Raw genomic sequence first — 23,128 nt, 5'->3', positions numbered from 1 at the left:
TTTAGAAAAAAAAAAGAGTAACACAGATGAAGGAAATCCACAGAGAATAAATGGTAACATTGGTGGCACCCTCTAGAAAATAATAAATAAAAATAAGTCTTAAGAAAATCTGGCCTCACATAGATACAGAGTTGGAAAAGAGAATATTTTAACATACTTCTCAAGTAATTTAATTCTTTGGTATTGTATTAAATTCACCAGGTGGTAGTCTTTTATTTTTATTTTTTTTAAAGATTTTATTTGGGACGCCTAGGTGGCTCAGTTGGTTGAGCAGCTGCCTTCGGCTCAGGTCATGATCCCAGCGTCCTGGGATCGAGTCCCGCATCGGGCTCCTTGCTCCGCGGGGAGCCTGCTTCTCCCTCTGCCTCTGCCTACCACTCTGCCTGTGCTCGCTTGCTCTCTCTCTAACAAATAAATAAATTTAAAAAAAAATTAAAGATTTTATTTATTTATTTGACAGACAGAGATCACAAGTAGGCAGAGAGGCAGGCAGAGAGAGAGAGGGAGAAGCAGCTCCCGGCTGAGCAGAGAGCCCGATGCAAGGCTCGATCCCAGGACCCTGGGATCACGACCTGAGCCGAAGGCAGAGGCTTAACCTACTGAGCCACCCAGGCGCCCCTAGTTTTTTATTCTTATTTATGTATTTATTTACATAATCTTAAGCGGGGTCTGTGTTGCACAGAGCCCTACGTGGGCCTCAATCTCACAATCCTGAGGTAGTGACCTGAGCCGAAACCAAGAGTCCAACATTTAACTGAGACACCAGGTCCCCCAGGTGGTAGTTTTTTAAAGGTTGCCTGCAGTGTGGAAAATGAAAGATGTCAATTAATTTTTTATATTGTGCTACAAGGAAACTCATTGGTCTAACTGGCATAGTGACTAGATTTTTTTTTTTTAATTTAAATTTTAGGTAGCTAACACACAATGCAATGTTGGTTTCTGAATCAGAATTCAGTGATTCATCACTTAAATACAATATCCAGTGCTCATCATAACAAGCGCCCTCCTTAATACCCATCACCCATCTAGCTCATCCCCCACCAACCTCCTTCCAACAACCCTCAGTTTGTTCTTTATCTTTAGGAGTCTCTTCCGGCATGTTTCCCTCTTTCCCCCTTTTTTTTTTTTTCTTTTCCCCCTTCTCATATGTTCATCTGTTTTCTTTCTTAAATTCCACATATGAGTGAGATCATATGGTATCTGTATTTCTCTCACTGACTTATTTCACTTAGCATCATATACTCTAGCTCCATCCACATCATTGCAAATGGCAAGATTTCTTTTTTTTTTGGTGTTGGCTGAGTAATACTCCATTATATATATCACATCTTCTTTATCCATTCTTCTTGACTGGGTTTTTGAATGGGTCTTGAATGATTTTGTAATATCATGCATTCTTCACTTGAAAAATGATCTTTCAGATGTTGACATTTTATTATGTAATATTAAAAAAACCACATTCATTACTATCACCACCAATTTCATCAGAAAATCCTTTACTTGGGAAGCTTTCACACTCAGGAGGCAGATAAAATTTTCCAAATTCTGATTTTTGTCTTGAAGCTTAAATAGTTTTTCCAGGACATACAGGACTGTTACGTATGTTTAAGATGTACAGCATAGTAAATTGACTTACATACACTGTGAAATACCTACCCACTGAGTTTCGTTAACATTCATCATTGCATATAAATAAAAAAGTTGTTTTCCCTTGTGATTAGAGTTCTACGATCTACTCTTTTAACAGCTTTCAAATATACCACATGGCAATGTTAACCATAGTCATCATATTGTACATGACATCCCCTAGTACATGTTTACCTTACAAATGGAAGTCTGTACCTTTTGATCACCCTTATCTAATTCTTCCACTCCCCAACCCCCACCTCTGGTAACCTCAAATCTGATCTATTTTCCATGAGGTTTTTACTTTGCCTAGATTGTACCTATAAGTAAGATCATACAGTATTTGTCTTTCTGTGACTTATTTCATTTAGCATAATATCCTTAAGGTCCATCCACGTTGTCACAAATGGCAGGATTTCCTTCCTTTTCATGGTTGAATATAATTCTGCTGTGTATATTACTACAACTTCTTTTCAAGTTAAAAAAAAATTTTTTTTAAATAATCTCTATCCCCCAAATGGAGCTCAAACTTAAAACCCCGAGATCAAGAGTTACATGCTCTTCCAACTCAGCCAGCCAGGTGCCCTATATACTACATATTCTTATCCATTCATCTGTTGACAGATACAAGTTGTTTCCATTTATTTATCTACCTATTTACTTTCTACTTTCTCTTTTTTAAAAAGTCTTTTTTTGTTTTTTAAGATTTTATTTATTTGACAGACAGAGATCACAAGTAGGCAGAGAGGCAAGCAGAGAGAGAGGAAGGGAAGCAGGCTTCCTGCTGAGCAGAGAGCCGGATGCGGGGCTCGATCCCAGGACCCTGGGCTCATGACCTGAGCCGAAGGCAGAGGCTTTAACCCACTGAGCCACTCAGGCACCCCTCAGTTTGTTTTCTATAGTGAAGAGTCCATTTCATGGTTTGTCTCTATTTTTCTCTCTGCTCATGTGTTTCGTTTCTTAAATTCCACATATATGAGATCATCATATGATATTTGTCTTTCTCTGACCTATTTAGCTTAGCATTATACTCTCCAGTTCTATACACATCGTTGCAAATGGCAACATTTTCTTCTTTTAATTGCTAAATAATATTCCTCTCTGTGTGTGTGTGTGTGTGTGCGTGTGTGTACGTACCACACCTTCTTTATCCATTCATCTATTGATGGACACTTAGGCTGCTTCCACAGTTTGGCTTATAAATAATGATGCTCTAGGGGCACCTGGGTGACTTACTGGGTTAAAGCCTCTGCCTTCAACTCAGGTCATGATCCCAGGGTCCTGGGATTGAGGCTCGCATCGGGCTCTCTGCTCAGTGGGGAGCCTGCTTCCCCCTCTCTCTATCTCTGCCTGCCTCTCTGCCTACTTGTGATCTCTCTCTCTCTGTCAAATAAATAAATAAAATCTTAAAAAAAAAATATATATATATATAGAGAGAGACAGACAGACAGACATAATGCTCCTTAAATATACAGGAGCATGTATCACTTCGAATTAGTGTTTTTGTACTTTGGGATAAATACCCAGTAGTGTGATTGCTGGATCATAGGATAGTTCTATTTTTAATTTTTTGAGGAACCTCCATACTATTTTCCACAGTGGCTGCATCAGTTTGCATTTCCACCAACACTGTAAGAGGGTGTCTTTTTCTCCACATCCTAGCCAACACTTGTTGTTGTATCAGTTCTTTATGTATTTTGGATACTAACCCTTTATCAGAAATGTCATTTGCAAATATCTTCTTCCATTCTGTAGGGTACCTTTTAGTTTTGTTGTGCAGAAACTTTTTTTATTTTGATGTAGTCCCAATAGTCTACTTTGCTTTTATTTCTCTTACCTCAGGAGACACATCTAGAAAAATGTTGCTACAGCTGATGTCAGAGAAATTACTGCCTATGTTCTCTCTATTCTAGGATTTTTATAGTTTCAGGTTTCACATTTAGGTCTTTAAGCCATACGTTGTTTCCATTTAAATTTTACTATTAGCAAAACATACTGTCAATTGTTTTTCTTGAAATGTCATGTTCATGTCATTAATTTATAAGAAAAGTGTCTGCCTAACATTGAATTAGAATAGTCATAGTTTGCCAATCATTCTTTTCTTTTTTAATTAAAAAATTCTTTTTAAAAGATTTTATTTATTTATCTGAGAGACAGAGTGAGAGAACACAAGCAGGGGAACCACCAGAAGCAGAAGCAAGCTCCCCACTGAGCAGGGAGTCCGATGCAGAGCTCAATCCCAGGACCCTGGGATCATGACCTGAGCTGAAGGCAGCTGCTTAACCAACTGAGCCACTCAGGTGCCCCGCCAATCTTTCTTTTAAGCAGAAATGTTGTTTCAGGGGCACCTGGGTGGCTCAGTCAGTTGGGCATCTGCTTTCGGCTCAGGTCATAATCTCGTGGTCTGGGGATCGAGCCCCGTGTTGGGCTCCCTGCTTAGCAGGGAGCCTGCTTCTCCCTCTCCCTCTGCCTGCTGCTCTCCGTGCTTGTGCTCTCTGTCAAATAAATAAAATCTTAGAAAAAAAAAAAAAAAGAAGTGTTGTTTCATGAAAGCAGCAGTTAATTCAGCTTGTAACTCAAACAACTGCACAAGTGCTTTTCCTCCAGATAACCACCGTACTTCTCATTATCTACCACCAGCACTTTATGCGTACTACCAATCTGTCAGGTAGACTATTAAAAAAGACTATTAAAAAGATGATATAATAAAATTAACAATAGCTACTTTTTTTTTTTAAAGATTTTATTATTATTGAGAGAGAGAGAGCATCTCAAGCAGACATGCCAAGTACAGAGCCCAATGCTGGGCTCAGTCTCTCATGATCCCGAGATCATAACCTAAGCCAAAACCAAGAGTCAGAGGCTCAAGTGTGCCACCCAGGTGCCCTGGAACTTTTTAAAGGACATTAAAACAAAACAAAACAAAACAAAACAATAAACAACAACAAAAACCCTGGCATCTTAAAAAAATGCAAGTACATGGGCAGTGAAGAATACAATGACTTCGTGTACAGTTGTGTGCCACTGCCTTGATTAGTGCGAAGACTGGCAGCGCCACCCATCACTGCTTATGTACCACCAATCCAAGTGCCACAGAGTGAAAGAGCAAATAACATCTTAGCAATATTATGAAAATAAAATTCAACTTGAAAACCTCCTGAAAATCTCAAGGACAGCTGGGGGTCCACAGACTAAACCTGAAGAACCTTTCCTTTTGAATCACTGTATTATAAACCTAAAACTAGTTTCACATTCTATGTTAACTATGTTGGAATTAAAATAAAATAAAAAGAACCTCTCCTTTAGGATAAATCCCTAGAAGAAAACTTTTCCCTCATTATTACTGTTTTGTTTCTCGATACAATCTGAGTCTTCGGTTAATTATAAATGGTTAGATTTAATTATATAATTATATAATTATATAATTATAAATGGTTTAGTTCTATTTATACAATCTTAAGATGTTTAATGCTTCCATTTATTCCATTTTTCTTTTTTAAATTGATACAGCAATCCTTCCACAAGATATAAAATTTCAACAGTTCAAAGGGGATTCTGTAGGGCACCTGGGTGGTTTAGTCGGTGAAGAGTCTGCCTTCAGCTCAGGTAATGATCCCAGAGTCCTGGGATCAATTCCCAGATCAGGCTCCCTGCTCAGCGAGAAGTCTGCTTCTCCCTCTCTCTCTCTGCCCCTCCTCCCCCACGACTGGTTCTCTCTCTTTCTCAAATAAATAAATAAAATCTTTTAAAAAAAGAGGTGGGGAGGTTTCTATAAAAGGAAGTCTCTTTCCTATCCCAGATCCCAGTACTCCTCTCTAGAAGCAACCACTATGAACACATCTAGGAAACTTCATCTATTGCCAAAATACCCTCTAGGGAGGTTGTACCAGCAGTATGAAAATGACTATTTGCTCACGTTTTCTCAAAAGAGGTATTATTTTAGGGACGCCTGGGTGGCTCAGTCGGTGAAGCGTCTGCCTTCAGCTCAGGTCATGATCCTGTCCTGCATTGGGCTCCCTGCTCAGTGGGGGAGCCTGCTTCTCCTTCTCCCTCTGACCCTTACCCCTCTACTTGTGCGCTCACTCTCTCTCTCTCAAATAAATAAATAAAATCTTAAAAAAAAAAAGAGGTATTATTTTAAAAACTAATTTATCTTGTTGTTTAAATTCTATTTCTTTGAATTCTAAATACACTGAGTAATTTTTCATTTTTAGTGGGCCTTTTTTCCTCTACTTTTGAACTGCCTTTTTATGTTCTTTGCCCATTTTTCTGTTGGGGCATCTGTCTTTTGTGAATAATTTGTTAAGAGTTTTTAATGATAAAGATAGTAATCCTTTGACTGTGAACTGGTGAAGTGACTTGCCTAAGGCTGCAAACTATGAAAAGGCTTAGATAGAGTGTTGGTTAGAGCATCCATCTTTCCTGGATGGATGTGGGGATGACATACCTGGACTCAAATGGATCTTGCTTCTCCAGAGGTCTTACTCTCTTCTTTGTTACTGCCAATTTAGTCAAGTCCACATACTTTGTCTCTCCATTGCTGTAAGTGAACTCAAGAACACTATTCCATTCGCCTTGCACTCTGCATACCACAGTATTGGTGATGTTGTGCTTTACTTCACCTGTAACCCTAGAAGCAGGTAAGAAACAAAAATGTGCTCTAATAAGTGAAACTAGGCTTGTTTCTTAGTATTCTGAAACCTAAAGACATACTTTCTGAATTCTGTTTAAATTGGTTATATAGCTCACTTCATTTTGTCAGTGCCAAGCCAGACTGTAAATCCCATGATAGCTTGCTAGATAATTTTTTCAAATAATGTCAACTTTAATCTTTTAGAAAGAATACTGGGACTCAAACCAGAGACTAAGTTACCATAAGTGATCACAAAGTGTGATCTTTAAATGCTTGCTACAAATAAAACTATAATACTAAAACTAAATAGAAATATGAAAAAATTAACATTTCCTTTTTATTACAGTTTTAAAATGTTACAATATTACAATTTAACTTTTTAAAAAAACTAGTCCTATTCACTTAAAAGTTTGGAGTCCCTATATTTGAAGTTCTGGTATAAGCACGATTTTAAACACAGAAACCAGATAAACCAGTAAGAGGCAGAAAAATTGAAAAAAAAATTTAATATTCTCTTGCCAAAAGAGAAAAATTAAAAGAGTACGGGTATACAAAAATTATCATCATCAGCAGAGAACTCCAAGAGAACTCAAACACTACTGTTGTTGAAAGTTTAATGAAGAATAAGTTATCCAGCTAGTTTATCAATAGACAGATAAGATGTGGCTTGGATGAAGATCAGAATAAACAGGTCTAATTATTTTTATTAAAATTTTTTAGAGATTTTATTTATTTGTCAGAGAGAGAGCAAGAAGTGGGAGCAGCAGGCAGAAGGAGAAGCAGGCTCCCTGCTGAACAAGGAGCCTTGGGACTCAACCCCAGGATCCTGGGATCACGACTTGAGTTGACGGTAGACATTTAACCGACTGAGCCACCCAGGAGTCCCTGGTTGAATTATTTTTAGTGAAGCATTTTGTGTTCACCGTAGGACACAAGTAACAACAGGTTCAGATAAGACAAGAGGTTCAGAACTTAGAGAATAGTGGGCAAATGTTAGGGTCTAATCAGTGTGCCAGTGATTGCGGTTTATCTGGATTCAAAAGGCAGTCCACAGGACCAAAGCCCAGTGGTTCAGGCTACAGGAAGCAGTATTTGTCAGGAATAAGCCAAGGTCCTAGGAACCAGAAGGACACAGCGAAACGTAAAGAGCCCATCCATCGTTTCCAATCAGGAGAAGTTAATTAAAGGTCTGCAAACTCAGAACTCAAAGCAGAGATATAGGGACCAATAAGCAAATGATCTATGAACGAGATTTTGGAGATGGAGGTAGGAGAGATTTGGAATCCAAGAGCAAACCAAACGTCCAAAATCAAAAGCTATGCGTAATGACAGCTCACTGGACACAAAAGAACACCATGGCTACAAGTCTGCTTGATTACAGTACAGATAGGAACTCGGTTATACTTCAAAGCATATGAACTTAAATAATTCCACGAGAAGGGTTTCTTGCCTGTTTCTTGTGACATCCATGTTTCCTCTCTGACCCCATTTGCCAACATTGTTCCCTTCTTTGAAAATCTGTTTCTAACCAAACAGGATATGAGGAGATGACACTGAGTACTTTATCCGTTCCCTTCTCCATCCACACATACCCAGAACCAAATTCTGAGAATTAAGGGACCATCAAATATTCCTCACTTGATCTTTTACTGCCACAGCACAATCTCTCAAGTCATCTCCCGCACAAGCCTTCCCACTGGAAAACAGCACACCTAGGTCCCTGTACACGCATGCCGAGTTACATGGGGTCTCTGCTGCTTGGTGCAGCTACAGGGCAAGAGCAGCACGAAGAGGGCTAGAGCGGGGAACAAGAGTCACACATACTAGAGGTGTGCCACGGGGAACATGCAAAAGCAACACAAGGATGAAGAAGGGCCTCACCTCATTCTGCTTATAGTAATTGTTCCTAACAGCCTAATGCAGGGCTGGCAAACTTCTTCTGTAAAGGACTGGGAAGTAAATACCAGGATTTGCAGGCCAGACTGTCTCACAACTACTTAACTCGGTCACTGTAGCATGAAAGCAATTATAGCCAGTAAATAAACGAATATCTGAATGTATAAAGCACATAGATCTAGGGGCAGCTGGGTGGCTCCGTCAGTTAAGCATGACTCCTGATCTCAGCTCAGGTCTTCATCTCAAGGTCATGAGTTCAAGCCCTATGTTGGGTAAAAAAAGAGAAAGGGCCTGTAGCTCTAGACCTTGGTACCTACCAATAACACAGAATATGTGGCCCTTAAGATACTAAGAGCTAAATCTTAAGCTATCATCCTACTCATCTCTAAAGTGAGAATAATTTAATAATTGATAAGGCATTATTCTCTCACTTTCTAAAAACATGACAACAAGTTAGCCTTTTAGATGGTCTAGACTCTGTCTCTACAGCTATTTGGAATACCACAAAATCACTGAATATATTAATTTGGCTTCATATATAAAGTTTTCATTGATTGGGGTGCCTGGCTGGCTCAGTTCGGGGAGCATGCAACTCTTGATCTCAGGATTGTGAGTTCGAGCCCCACATCAGGTGAAGAGGTTACTTAAAAAAAAAATCTTTAAAAAAAAAAAAAAGAAAGTTTTTACTGATTGAAAGTTAAGATTTTAACTTTGGGTTTTATTGATATATATATATATGAAATACTCACATGAAGGATAATTACATTTTATGCAGAACTACTGAAGGGGACATTGCCTATTTGTGTTTCTAAATGTCACTTATATAAGGATACCTGCAACAAATCCCTTTAAATTTTAATACCAGGAAAACAGTTTGTCTCTCTTGAAAACATGATAGGCTTCCTTTATCAAACAATGAGAAGTATGTTGAGCATCAAGCTTCCTTTTTTACTTTAACATGAGTCAGAATTAAATTTTCTTTTCACGTATAATAATTATCTAATCCCTCTTCCATTGCTATGATTATTATAATAATAGACTTTTTAAATATACGACATTTTTCCAAAAAGCCTTACAAACAGTTTCCAAAGATAGGGTGCTGGGCTCTAATACTACACTGAAAGTTTCTTTCTTTCTTTTTTTTTTTCATATTTTATTTATTTATTTGACACAGAGAGAGGGATCACAAGTAGGCTGGGCAGCACACAGAGAGAGAGCCAGGAGGAAGCAGGCTCCCTGCTGAGCAGAGATCCCGATGTGGGGCTCGATCCCAGGACTCTGGGATCACGACCTGAGCTAAAGGCAGAGGCTTAACCCACTGAGCCACCCAGGCGCCCCATACACTGAAAGTTTCTTGAAGGCAGAGGTAGCCTTTCTATACTGTACCTCCAGTAAGCAGGAAAGTGTGTCACTTGGCAGACAGTTCACATAATCTTAGTATCATTCTACTAGACAGACAGACAATAGAGTGCTATTTATCTATACCGCTAATTCTGACCTTATTTTAGGATGACTTTATAAAATCATCATCATCCTAAAGTGAGTGTGGAAAATGGGATCAGGAGATAGACATGGACAAGAGGAATAGTTAAGTAGGCTCACTTGGCTGCACTGGACAGAGTTGTGGAAAATGAGGGAGTAAGGGAAGACAAGTGGAAGATAATGTATTTATATCAAATGCAGACAGCAGATAATGTGTCTGCTCTGATTGTAGATAGCAGTAAAAAACTAGGCTGTCTGAGGAGAGAGGCACACCATTAATAAAGGCATAAAAGAAAGCCTTCCTTATAATATTCTTGTAAAATCAAAAAAGAAAAGATATCAAAACCAGAAAAGACAGTTTCTAATAGGAAATTTTTTTAAGATTTTATTTTATTTTTTTTTAAGATTTTATTTATTTATTTGACAGAGATCACAAGTAGGCAGAGAGGCAGGCAGAGAGAGAGGGGGAGCCCCTGACCATGACCTGAGCCGAAGGCAGAGGCTTTAACCCACTGAGCCACCCAGGCGCCCCTCTAACAGAATCTTTTAAATGAGAAATTAGATGAAACCACTGGTCCTGGGAGAGATCAGAATGGAAAAAATGAGGAAACTTAGTTGGCTGAAAGTATCCGTCAACAGTTCTGGAAAGAGTCTGTATGTGAATCCAAAGGAAAGACACTATGTTAGAGAAAAGGGCAGTACTTCCAAGTGACAGAAAAAATCAAGTGAGTGTGGTCTTGTGGATAGGTAAAGGGTATGAAGGGGAAAAAGAAAGCAAATATGATGACTGACCATTAAAAAAACTGAGGATGTCTATTTAAAATTATTAGGGGTCTTCAAAAAATCAAAGTATGAAAACCAGGTATCAACCTGTTTTTTATCAATACGGCTTTTAGAATATTGGTAGATGCTTCCTCTAGGAATCTAGCTGCCAAGGTCGAAGAAGCTGTAATCATGCAGAAAGGCCACATGTGGGCCCTCTGAATGACAGTCCCAGCTGGGCTCTTGGTCCGCAGCCAGATCTACTGTCTCCTCCCACATGAGTGAGCTAACCTTGGATATCCAGTGGGTCAGGCCCTTAGATGGCTGAAGCTTCAACCAACATGAAGGACAACATGAAGGAATCACCCAACCGAACCTAGTCAGTCCAGAAAACTATGAAAGATAATAAACTGCTATTTCAAACACTTATGTTTTAGAGAAGTTTATTACTGGCAACAAATAATTAGGATGTCATCCAAAGCTATCTTAGCTGTCCTCTGACCCTTAAAGGGTCAACTCTGAATGTCTAAACGGTCTCCCTTCTTCTAATTTCTCTTCACTCCCCCTGCCTCCCAGTCCATTCTTTACCTGCCACCAGATAGGTCTTTTTAGAAATAAATACTTAAAACATATAATTTCCAGGCACAAAATTGCTTAAGGTATTCTTGCCAAAAATGCATAACCTGAACCTTAAAAAAAAAAAAAAAAGACAAACCCACACTGAGAAGTAGTCTATAAAATTGACCTGTCATTGTCATAAGAAATAGAGAAAGGCAATGGAAATATACTAGAAGACTAAAGAGACATAACAATAACATGAATGCACGATCCTGGGTAGGAGAAAAAATACTGCCAATTACTGGGAAAACTGACAAAATTTAACATGGACTGTACTTAGATAATAATATTAATTTAACATAACAATGTTAAATTTCTTGAATTTGACAACTATTCTGTGATTGTATGAGAGATGTGATTCTATATATTTCCTTGTTCTTAGGAAATTCAGACTAAAATATTTTATTTTTTTAAAAAAGATTTATTTATTTATTTGAGAGAGAGAGAGAGAGAGAGATGGAGTGAATGCATTTGCGTGCAAGTGAGGCAAGGTGCAGAGGGAGAGAGAGAGAGAGAGAGAAAGAATCCTTAAGCAGATTCACTGATGAGCAAGGAGCCGAACACGGGGCTCAATCCCAGGACCCCAGAATGATGACCTGAATCAAAATCAAGAGTCAGCTGCTTAACTGACTGAGCCACTTAGGTGCCCCACACTAAAATATTTTAAAGTGTCAGGAGGTCTATAACTCTCAAATGTTTCAGGAATAATAATAATAATGATAATGATATGTATATAGAAAAAGATTTTGATAAAGCTAATGAAACAAAATGCTAACAACTAGACAAAGGATACATGAGAGCTTGTACAATTCTTCCGGAGGTTTGAAATGACTTCAAAAGATAAAAGTAATTAAATAATATATATTAATTCCATGCTTAACATTTTAATTGGCTCCCCACTGCCTTCAGAATTAAGATCAGAATTGTTGGGGCGCCTGGGTGGCTCAGTGGGTTAAGCCTCTGCCTTCGGCTCAGGTCATGATCTCAGGGTCCTGGGACTGAGCCCTGCATCGGGCTCTCTGCTCAGTGGGGAGCCTGTTTCTTCCTCTCTCTCTGCCTGCCTCTCTGCCTACTTGTGACCTCTCTCTCTGTCAAATAAATAAATAAAATATTTTTAAAAAAATCAGAATTGTTAGCAAAATAGTATACTGTATTCTTGTATCAGAGTTAAGAGATACATTTAAATGGCAAGGACTTAACAGGAATACAGATAAACATACTTAATTTGAAAGTAAAAAAAAAGGTACTATGACTTGGGTTGGATTTTCACAGGTTAGCTCAATTAAACTTTCCAACACAACTTTCTGTACATGTGGGTGTTTACAAGCATCAGTGTCCCCCGAGAGTCTGACCCTCACTGCCCTAGCAGCTGGCACCCATGTTGTTAATATGCACTGATTTACTCTTGCCTGTGGCTCTAGCATTTTCATTTCACTTAATACCAACTATTTGGCACTGAGGAGAACATACTAATATCAAAAGTACCCTGGGGCGCCTGGGTGGTTCAGTAGGTTGGGCCACTGCCTTCGGCTCGGATCATGGTCTCGGGGTCCTGGGATCGAGTCCCGCATCCGGCTCTCTGCTCGGCAGGGAGCCTGCTTCCCTCTCTCTCTCTCTGCCTGCCTCTCTGCCTACTTGTGATCTCTCTCTGCCAAATAAATACATAAAATCTTCAAAAAAAAAAACTATCCTATTAGTTCTTCATGTCATTAAGAATGACTTTCAAAGAAATGAAGATGTTAAGTGCAAGAAGAAAAAAAGGAAGAGAGCCTGCAACAGCTGTTTTCAAACCTCTGCAGGGCTCTCCTAGGAAGAGGAAGGGGATAAAAACTGAGTGAAGCTCTAAAAAAATCAGATCTAAGAGTTCATATCTAAGAGATTAATCAGTCATATGTTAAAGGAGTAATATATTAAAGGAATAGGAACAGTTTGAAAGGACGGACTAGATTCTATCTCCAAGAAGAGAGAAACTCACTCCTAATCATATTTCCAAAGAAAAATATGCAAAACTTTACAAATCACTTACTATGTACACTGTATAGATGGAACAGAAGGCCCAAAACAGTACAGTTCTATCAAAAAACTTATAGCCATATTGGGGGAAATAAGACAACTCAATCAAGAGAATAAGTTTGTGTATAAATAACGTTTTTAAAATGTTTTTACAGGTAGTATGAATCCTGTAGGATTTCAAGTAACACATACATATGTACATACACATACACTCTCAGAATTAAGTTTCAGGGACCAGAAATAGTTTGGAAAAAGACAACTAAAATCACTCCATGTCTCCTTATCCAGAAAATAATACTTACGAGAGAAAAAAATAAGCAACAGGCCACTAAGAAATAACCTAGTGTCATGATAATAAGATAGTGCTGGCTTGGGAAGATTTATCATGGTAGTTGTTTTTCCTAAGCATTCTACTCAAGCATATAGAGAGACTGAGGAATACTTTCACCAAGGCAAGAATGTTACAGGGATATAGGTTTCAGTTCTAACTTCATATAAATAAGAGGAGTCTGAATGGACTGCCCCTCACTCACTGTGAGTTTTGTGTGAATAATAAATGTTTGAAGTCACTGAACTATCAGTTTTCAGACATGTTGCAAAGGGATATACGCACCTAGTAAATGTTGGTCTACAACATCTAAAGCCTCAGCTGGTTTTAAGGTGTGAATCCTGTGATTACTATAAGCCGAGTAAGTAGAAGCACATAAAGCAAAGTGTTAACCACAATAATACCTTCTCTAAGGGTAAGAGATGATTATTTTGATAATGTCTAGTGGTTTTGTTTGGGTAATATGTGTGTATATTATAATTCTTGACGTTAGTGTTTTGAAGTCTGTATTTTTTTTTTTTAAAGATTTTTACTTTCTTTATTTGACAGACAGAGATCACAAGTAGGCAGAGAGGCAGGCAGAGAGAAGGAAGGGAAGCAGGCTCCCTGCCGAGCAGAGAGCCCGATGCGGGGCTCGATCCCAGGACCTGGGATCATGACCTGAGCCAAAGACAGAGGCTTTAACCCACTGAGCCACCCAGGCGCCCCTGAAGTCTGTATTTTTAAAGGCCCATTTGGTGTCTGGGAACCAAACAATCTCTCTTTCCACTTCTAAAATTTTTAAGTACCCATTTCTAAGAGTGAAAAAGTAAAACAGGTATATGCAATTGGCTGGAGGGAGAGTACTTTGGTAATAACCACTTAAAACTGTTGGTCAGTACCTATTCAAGTTCAATTTCCATTTCCCATGACCCAGTAATTCCACTTCTAGGTATCTATCCAACAGAAATTCACACAGACATTCACCAAACAATGTTCTACCAGCACCATCTGTAATGGCCCCAAATTGGAAACTACCCAAATGCCCATCAGCGTTAGAATGAATAAGTGAATTGTGGCATAGCCATACAATGTAATATAGTCTTCAGTAAGGAGAATAAACCATGCTACACATGGATGAACCTCAAAAACATAATATTGAGCAAAAGTCAAATCTGAAAGAACACAGTGTATGATTTCATTTTAATACATAGTTCAAAAACAGAAAAAGCTAATCAATAGTGTTAGAAAGCAGGATAGTGGCTACCCTAAGAGGGAAGGGTATAAATGGTTAACGTGTGTGTGTGTGTGTGTGTGTGTGTGTGTGACTGTAACAGGGCATGAAGAGGGTCTCTAGGATGCTGGTAATGTTCCATGTCTAGATCAAAGTGCTCAGATTTTTACTTTGTGAAAATCATCAACAAGAGATGTATTTTTCAGTGAAGAGTTACAGACAGAGAAAACTATCCCTACTTTAGGAAAAGTCAGAATAGACATGAAGGGCTTTAGGAAAGGAGTCAGTATCCTTTTGAAGATTCTATTAGACAACCTGTCTTCACATAGGTTGGATGATCTGGCCCGTGCTGAAGAGACAGAGAAGCTGAGAAGGGGGTACAGGAACTGGCCATTTCCTGATGGGATTAGCAAAGGCCATATTCCATCACTGCACTACCTGAACTATTTCATATGATTAGATACATTTTCATGCTACCTTGTACCAACAGCTGCCTTCACTGAGGCCTTGATTGAGTCTGAGCCCCTTTAAAGGCAGAAATTGGGCCAGAGACTGAATGTTCATTTGTTAGGAATTTTACTCTCATCTTGTTACCTATTTAACAAGGAAAATTTTGTAGGAGTAGATAGATCTGTCACTATTCTAAAAACTAGATCAGGATGGGGGCGCCTGGGTGGCTTAGTCAGTTTAGTGTCCAACTCTTGGTTTTGGTTCAGGTCAGGATCTCAGATCATGGGATCGAGCCTGGCACTGGGCTCTCCATTCAGCGTAGGCTCTGCTTCTCCCTCTCTTTCTGCTCCTCCCTCCAACTTGCACTCTCACTCTCTATCTCTAAAATAAATAAATAAAATCTTAAACAAACCAACAAACCAACAAAAAACTAGACCATGATGCCCACAATGTCTCAAAAAAAATAGACATAAATAAAACTCCAACTCCATCTACATAAAACAAAGCAGGAAAGAATAAGGAGTTATAAACAGTAGAATAAGAGCCAGGTATCATTAAAATGTTCTTACCGGTGTAGTTTGCCACCATAAAATGGCTTAGTATGAAAAGTGATGCTGGCTGAATACCCAGTTTTTGCACAGTTGACACTGACTTTACCACCCAGTTCTACCCAAGGAACAGTTAAAATTGACCGGGCATATGCACACGGTAGAGAAAATGTATACTCTTCTCCATGCTCCAATAGACTGAGGACACCTGAATGTGAAAACATAAAGATAGTTAACATCTTAAAAAAAAAAAAAAAAGAGAGAGACAGTTATAAAACATCCATTATTAGTTTTTCTCAAACCTAATAAACAAACATCACTATTTTGCTTAATTTTCATTTAACTTTGGATTAAACTAATTTCACTTAAAATTGTATTTGTAACATTCCTGGTAATAGTGAATCTAGGTTACATTCATTATGACTTTGCTATCCTTTTGGGGTTCATGGGACCAGAAAATGTTACAGTAGAAATAGATCAAGATTTCCCTCTAACAGAGTCTTAAAAATAAAACCTTAAGTCAGATTTTAAGAATATGCTATACTGCATCATGGTATGGTCTGATCATTAGTACTAACAACTTTCTTAGTTTGGGAATAATTAATATCTAATGCTGTAGAGTTACAGAACTTTGTCTCAGTTCAATGAAAAAAAGCATTCTTTGTTCTATGTATATTAGGAAGAAAAAAACTAATTCTGTCATGAAAACTATGGTCATAGCAATAACTTTGTTTGCAAAATTCTGAAGAATTTGGTGTGAGGCTACAAAAGATGGAAGTGACAGTTTTCAAACAAATATTGTTCTAATAAGGCTTTATATTAAGTGATGCTATATTAAGGATGGTTTTTTAAAAGAAAAATTATAGGAAGAGAAATTACATTAATGAATAATCAACTTATACTAGATAAAGAAGAGACACTAAGGATATTTGAGCTACATTACTAATGCAAGCTCATTATCTGGGTCACTATCAGACTAAATACTGAACTGAACTCTAATGGTATCTTTCTCTTAATGAATGCTCATTAACTACTCTGTTCTTAATGTCTGCAAATAAGGAAGGGCAAGAGTTATAGTAAGTATTTTAATATAGTTAATTCCTAGAATAACCAAACAGATAAACTGAGATTCTCAAGCAGTCTACTTTATATAAAGGAACACCAACTATTTTCTTGTATAACCTTTATAGTCTTCACAAAGGGCAATAATAAAGAATTATCAAGCAATTTCATAAGGAAACTGGTTCTGGCTGTAATACACTTATATGTAATGGGAGCTGTCAGAAGGCATACAGACAACATACTCGGGTATACTTTAAGGATTTAATAGTAACTGCTGATTCATTTTAAGTTAGAAAACATATGTTTTGATTACTTTTCTAAAAATATATCACCTTATAACCTGTATTTCTGATCTCTTATTCTAAAACTATATTTTAATCTGAATAATTTAAAATCAGTCAGTTTTGAACATATATGATATGATATATGTATATGTATATGTATATATATATATGATATATGTATATGAGAATAGTCATATACAGGACAACAGATTCAAAGAATTCTAAAACCTCACTTACATCATCATTAAATGGAATTTCCCCCTAACAAATAAAAACATGTTCCTATTAGAACAAAATGAACTGTCTAAGTCCCATTCTCTGATTTTGTTTACTTTCTATTGAGGTTACTAAAGAAATTTAATTTCTAAAAGGCATTCCACAAATATATAATAAGCACATAAATACCAAAAATCACCTATTTTAGACCTTCCTCATGATTAATGCAAGGTTAAGATATTAATGCTTTTCCTTATTTCCTGAAGTATTTCCTTCTTGAAGAGGCTACCATCATCAGATTCTCAGTAACAGCTAACTGTCCTCAGGGAGAGTATGTTAAAGGAGGAGGTTCTAAATCTCGCTATGCTTTAACTTTTGTGGCCTTGAACATGTCTCATCTCTATGGACTTGTTTTTTTCATCTATAAAGTCAAACTGATTTATGAAGATCTTAGAGCTAATGTTATGAAACTTATAAAAGAAGATGGCAAAATTTTAACTAATAAAACATGAATACTTTCTAAAGTTACAGAAGCTTTGATTAACTTAAAACATTATTTGGAAATTGCTAAGACTCATATCACAACAGATCTTAACAATGGGGAAAACTGAAAAGGGGGATAAAGTATTTTCTTCAGAGGTATTGTAACACAGTCTCAAAATGTTAGTATCATACATCGGCTTAATTATGCTATGCTAACACTGTAATTTTACATTCTGAACATATTATTCAATGCACAAGGGTTTTCCTTTAACATTAAGATGGTAGGGTTTCTTCTGCCATTATATTTTCATTAACTTTGCAATGATTTTTGTGGAAGCTTTTTGTTGTTGTTTACTTTTTGGGTATTACCTTAAATTATTTTTTCATAACCTTTTGCTGAAGAGAAATTAAGGACTGGCGATGTTTTAAAATATTACTTCTTCAGGAGCTATAAAAGATCAAACTAGAAGATATTTCTAGGTAATATATTTCTTGAGTGCTTTTTACAATAATGAAAATATGGAAACAACTTCAAAGTCCAGATAAAGGAAATGGTTAAATAAAAGATGGCAAATATCTCATTTCATAGGGTATTATACAGTCATCAAAACATATTTTAAAGTATTATCAATGACATGGGAAAATGAATATTTATTGAAAAAAGGCGGACACAAAACTGTATAGAGAGAACTATATAGAGAAAACTATATATAGAGAAAAAGCAGGACACAAAACTATGTAGAGAGAACTAATCCCAACTTTATAAAACAAAATAAAAGTATGAACATAAATAGAACAGAAAAAATACAAAATGCTAGCTAAACTCAGCCTTCTCTGGATGGAGGTATTAGGGACGGTTTATTCCCCCCTTGATACTTTTCTATTTTTTATATTTAAAATCAGGAAAAAAATTTGAAGATAATTTGTATTTTTCCATAAATATGAGGTCCCCTTCCCCACCATTCTGGAACACATTAAAAAATGGAAAAAAGTGGCACATGTAACATTTTAAATTTATATTTATCTAGCTTCCCCAAACTTAAGATTATAGCTTGATATTAAAAATTGGAGAACAGTTTTTCTACTTACCTTCTCCAACCATGGTCACGCCTATCGACATGCCTAAGAATTTGCTCTTAGTCCAGACATGCGCATTTACACACATCTTCCTTTCCGCACATTCTGCATAAAATCCCGAGACTGGAGGATGATGGGAAACCTGCTCAGCAACAAATCTGACTGTATAACAGTCTGATCCCACCTGGCTCAAAGTCTCCTCTGACAGAGGAGCGTGATTTGTGACTGCCTGGGTGGAAGAGCTGCTGACAACACTGGACGCCACCTCGCTTTTTGGCATCCTCCAGGAACAGTGAAATGTTTCTCCAATGATAGGATTGTACGGTTTCTTAGCAATGGCTCCTTTACGGCCTTCGTGAAATGAGGTAAGGTAGTACTCAACAAAACGAATCATTCTATCCTCAGCTGTGGCTCCATTAGTGATGGCTATAAATAGGTCTGGATGAGACATAAAGTCTGCATACATTTCCAGCAAGGAACGCTTCTCTAGGATAAATGTAGGAAGCACCACCTGAAACAACAACAAAAATCAACCAAAGAGGAAAATTTTAATCCACGTGTGTATCTGCAGAAAACTATTCCTACCTTTCTGAAAACATTTCATTCTAGATGAGTATTAAAAACAAAGTCACAAAAGTATCTGGTCTCATTAAAAAATAAGCATGCTTAAAAGGAAATGAAAGTCAAGTGGTTAAGATTAAATACCAACGCACGACTGCAAGAGGGTCAGGTAGAAGACATTTTTTTAAAAAAATCTTCTAACTCCTAGACTGGATATCAGGTAAATGACGGCAAAACTCAAATGCTGGTCATGCCTTTTTTCCTTTCCCACTTTAAAAATAAATTACAGATGATTGATTAATATAGAAGAGAAATTTTAATTCCCTGAAAATAGATTAAAGAGATCACCGATCAAGGCAAATACTTTAACTTACAACTTAATTTTAAGCACGAGAGAACTGTCTTTAAGAAGGGAATTTTTAATTTTATTTATTTATTAAAGATTGTATTTATTTATTTGAGAGAGAGAGAGACAAAGAGTATGAGTGAGATCAAGAGAGCCCCTGCTCTTGAGGCGCCCCACAAGAAGGGAATTTTTGTCTTTCGTGAAGATGGTGCCAAAGGTGAAGAAGGACTCCCGTCCCCCTGCCCCAAAGCAAAGGCTTTGAAGGCAAAGAAAGCAGTGCTGAAAGTTGCCAACAGTCATAAGCACAAAAAAAGAAAATCCACATGTTGCTCACCTTCCCATGCATCAAGACACTGCATCTCTGGAGGCAGCCCAAATATCCTCAAAAGAGTGCCCCCAGGAGAAACAAGCTTCACCACTATGCTGTATCATCAAGTTCCCCGGCTACTGAGTCAGCCATGAATAATGTAGAAGACAACAACACACTTGCATTCAAGCACAAGATCAAACAGGCTATGAGAAAGCTCTAGGACATGGAGGTGGCCACCCTAATCAGGCCCAATGGAGACAGGAAAGCATATGATCAACGGGCTCCTGGCTATAATGCTTGGGATGGTGCTGAGAAAATCGGGATCATCTAAAGGGAAGTCCAGGTGGCTAAATCTAATTTTTTTTCATTCAAAACAAAACAAAACAAAACAAAAGAAGGGTACTTTTGACACCTAAAGCCAGGTAAGTTTTATAAAGATTAGTTTTCTTTTAAAAAGATTTTATTTATTTTGAGAGAGAGAGAGCATGGTGTGAGCAGGGGAAAGGGCAAAGGGAAAGGAAGAAAGAATCTATAGTAGGCTCTGAGCTGAGCTCAGGGCCCGATCCCACAACCCTTAGACCATGACTTGAACCAAGGTCAAAGTTCGACCTTTGACTGACGGAGTCACCCCAGGTGCCCTGTGGATTAGTTTTCTTCAGAGCAGAATTGGAGAGGCACTGTAAACCGGTTCAACAAATTAAGAAAGCAGTCCCATAATATTTTTCAAGAGTCCAAAGATGTTCATATCCATTTAGCCTAGTGATTACTCTTCTAGAAATATAGCCTTAGGAAACAATATGAGTAAAGAAAAAGAAATATGGAAGTAAAATTAAAATCTATGTTTTTAAATTGTGGTTCTAGCAAACTTAAAGACCAAACTTCCACCTGATAAACTTAATATCATTTAAAAAGACAGTTATAGAAAAAAAAAGATGGTTATGAAGATGATACAACTAATACAAAAGATAACACTGTTTCAGATTCCTTTCATGGTGAATTGAACACATACATCTTAATTTCACTTTCCACTGAAATCCATTAAAATTATATTAAATGTATTTTATAGAAAGACAAACCTGAAGATACCAGGGAAGTAGACAAAGCAATAAAAACTTCTTCTTTAAAGAGAGTGTGCCCACGAGCTGGTGCAGGGGGAGAGGGTGGGAGAATCATAAGCAGGCTCCACACTCAGCGCAGAGCCCAGTGTGGGGCTCAATCTCATGACCCTGAGATCATGACCTGACCCCAAATCAAGAGTCAGATGCCTAACCAACTGAGCCACCCAGGTGCCCCCGAAAGCAACAACATTTTGGGAGGTAACTAGAAAGCTGACTCTTGTGCAGTAGTTTGCAGATTCCAGAGAGGGCTCAGGAACTGACAGCATCAGGTATCTCTGGATGTGGGGGTTTACAGGAATGCTAAAATGATGACTGAGTGGAATCTCTGTGCAGAGCAACTGAATCCTTAAATCCCCTCCCCAACTCCACACTTCTGGTAACCGCCCCTCTTGCACCCCAGCCAAGTTCTGGAGGTTTTGTTTCTGAGGAGTAAAACAAGGCAGCTTATTCTCTAGTTTGGGGAACATCAGGGGCTTCCAAGAGAATGGATACCATACTGATAATGGGTATGAAGTAACCCTACATGAAATAAACATTAGATGCTAAGATCCTCCCCCACCTTACTCTCTTCTCTTTCACCGCTCCTAGTTGCTTTGCCCACCAAGCAGGAGATCAGAATTCCTTCTGGGGTATTTCACCAACCTGAGAGGGAAAATTTAATGATACTAACACCAGGTTCCCCCAACAAATACAGATTACTTGTCCTGAGAAGCACAGGCTCCACCCATATGTTCAAAAGTTAAAGTCAAGTTTTTAGTTTCCCTACACTTAAGCATGAGCAGAAATCCAAGAAATACCAGATCTCTGAGAAAAATCCCTAAACAGGATTACAAAGACCAAAATACAAAGATCAAAAAAAATTTTTTTGGGGGGGAACCTTAAAAATAAAGATAATTAATATCTTCAGACTTGAGACAATATTAGATATATGAAACAGATATGCTTTTTGAAAAAACAAAAAATTCAGAACACTTTTAAAACTTGGTAAAAATTAGAAATCAAGAGAAGGCTCAGAAGATAAAATTGTGAGAAAATCTCTCCACACATAGGAGAGAGAGAGAGAAATGAAGTGAAAAATAAGAGGACCAGAGCAGGGAGTCCAATGACCATGAAATAAAGATTTCAGAGAGAACAGGAAGATACACTGGAGACAAAATCATCAGTGAAGAAATTCAAGAAAATTTCAGAGAACCAAATTATGGCCGTCCTGCTGCAAAGGCCCACCAAGTGCCCAGAGATAATTTCAGACTTCAGGGGACAAAGGACAGATTCCAAATTTTAGAGAAAAACAAAGGAAAGAAGTCACAAACAGAAATGATGAACGGGAATGACATCAGTCTTTTCACCAGAACGCTGTAGCAAGGAGGCAATATTCTAAAGGAAAAATTAACTGCAAGTTAGAAATTCTATCCAAACTAGCAATCAAACATGAGGACAAAATAAAGACACTTCAAACACACATTTTCACATTTTGCCTCCCACAGATCTTTCTCAGAGGTTAAAGGATGATGTGTTCCACTGAAATGAGAGGCAACCAGAAAAGAAGAAAAGAATATAGGAGACAGATCTAGCACAAAAGGACAATGAAAGGACATCCCAGGAAGAAAGCTTTACAGCAGACACAGGGAAACTGGTCCAGATCAGAGTGATGTGATTCAAGAGACAGACATATGGAAGACTGTCATCCATGCCCTCCATGCTGCCACTGTTACGGTCTTTTGAAATCTGAGGACAAAATGCTCAAGGGAAACTGGTCCCATCTGCATCTGTATTTGGCTGGTGGTGGACATCTGTGGAAATGCCAACTCTCCTTTCCATGCCCTGCTGTCTGGGCTGGCTGAAGACATTCATTTCACCCAAAGACATGTTCTGGCTTCAGTCTACTGCTGAGTGCTGGGAAGTGGGTCACAGTTTGCTCAGCGGCGGTAGAAAACACTGAGCAGATTCTTCCCTCTGTCCGCATTCCTGCTGAATGGCCAGTAACTGGCTCACACCAAATGCTCTAACTTTGTGAGCCATGTATTTCACAAGACTCATTTAGAATTTTGCCTTCTCATTGCTTCAGAAAGGACTCTTCTAAACTTCCTCAATGATTTATAAGA

At 37.9% G+C, this 23,128-nt stretch overlaps 1 protein-coding gene across 1 annotated transcript in view; it reads right to left on the bottom strand.

Annotated features, from left to right (window-relative positions):
• Positions 1–23,128, bottom strand: part of OSBPL11 (oxysterol binding protein like 11) — a 96,853-nt gene that overhangs the window by 7,543 nt on the left and 66,182 nt on the right. Inside the window, exons 9-11 of the mRNA XM_080796263.1 lie at positions 18,704–19,202; positions 15,591–15,777; positions 6,074–6,256 (exon numbers count right to left, since the gene is read on the bottom strand). Coding sequence (XP_080652389.1) covers positions 6,074–6,256; positions 15,591–15,777; positions 18,704–19,202 — 869 coding nt within the window. The remainder of the gene's footprint in view (positions 1–6,073; positions 6,257–15,590; positions 15,778–18,703; positions 19,203–23,128) is intronic.

The sequence above is a fragment of the Martes martes genome, assembly GCF_963455335.1.
Source record: "Martes martes genome assembly, chromosome: 1".
NCBI classification, from domain to species: Eukaryota; Metazoa; Chordata; class Mammalia; order Carnivora; family Mustelidae; genus Martes; species Martes martes.
Note: the sequence above shows the minus strand (reverse complement) of the source record. Positions and strands in the feature narration are given on the sequence as shown.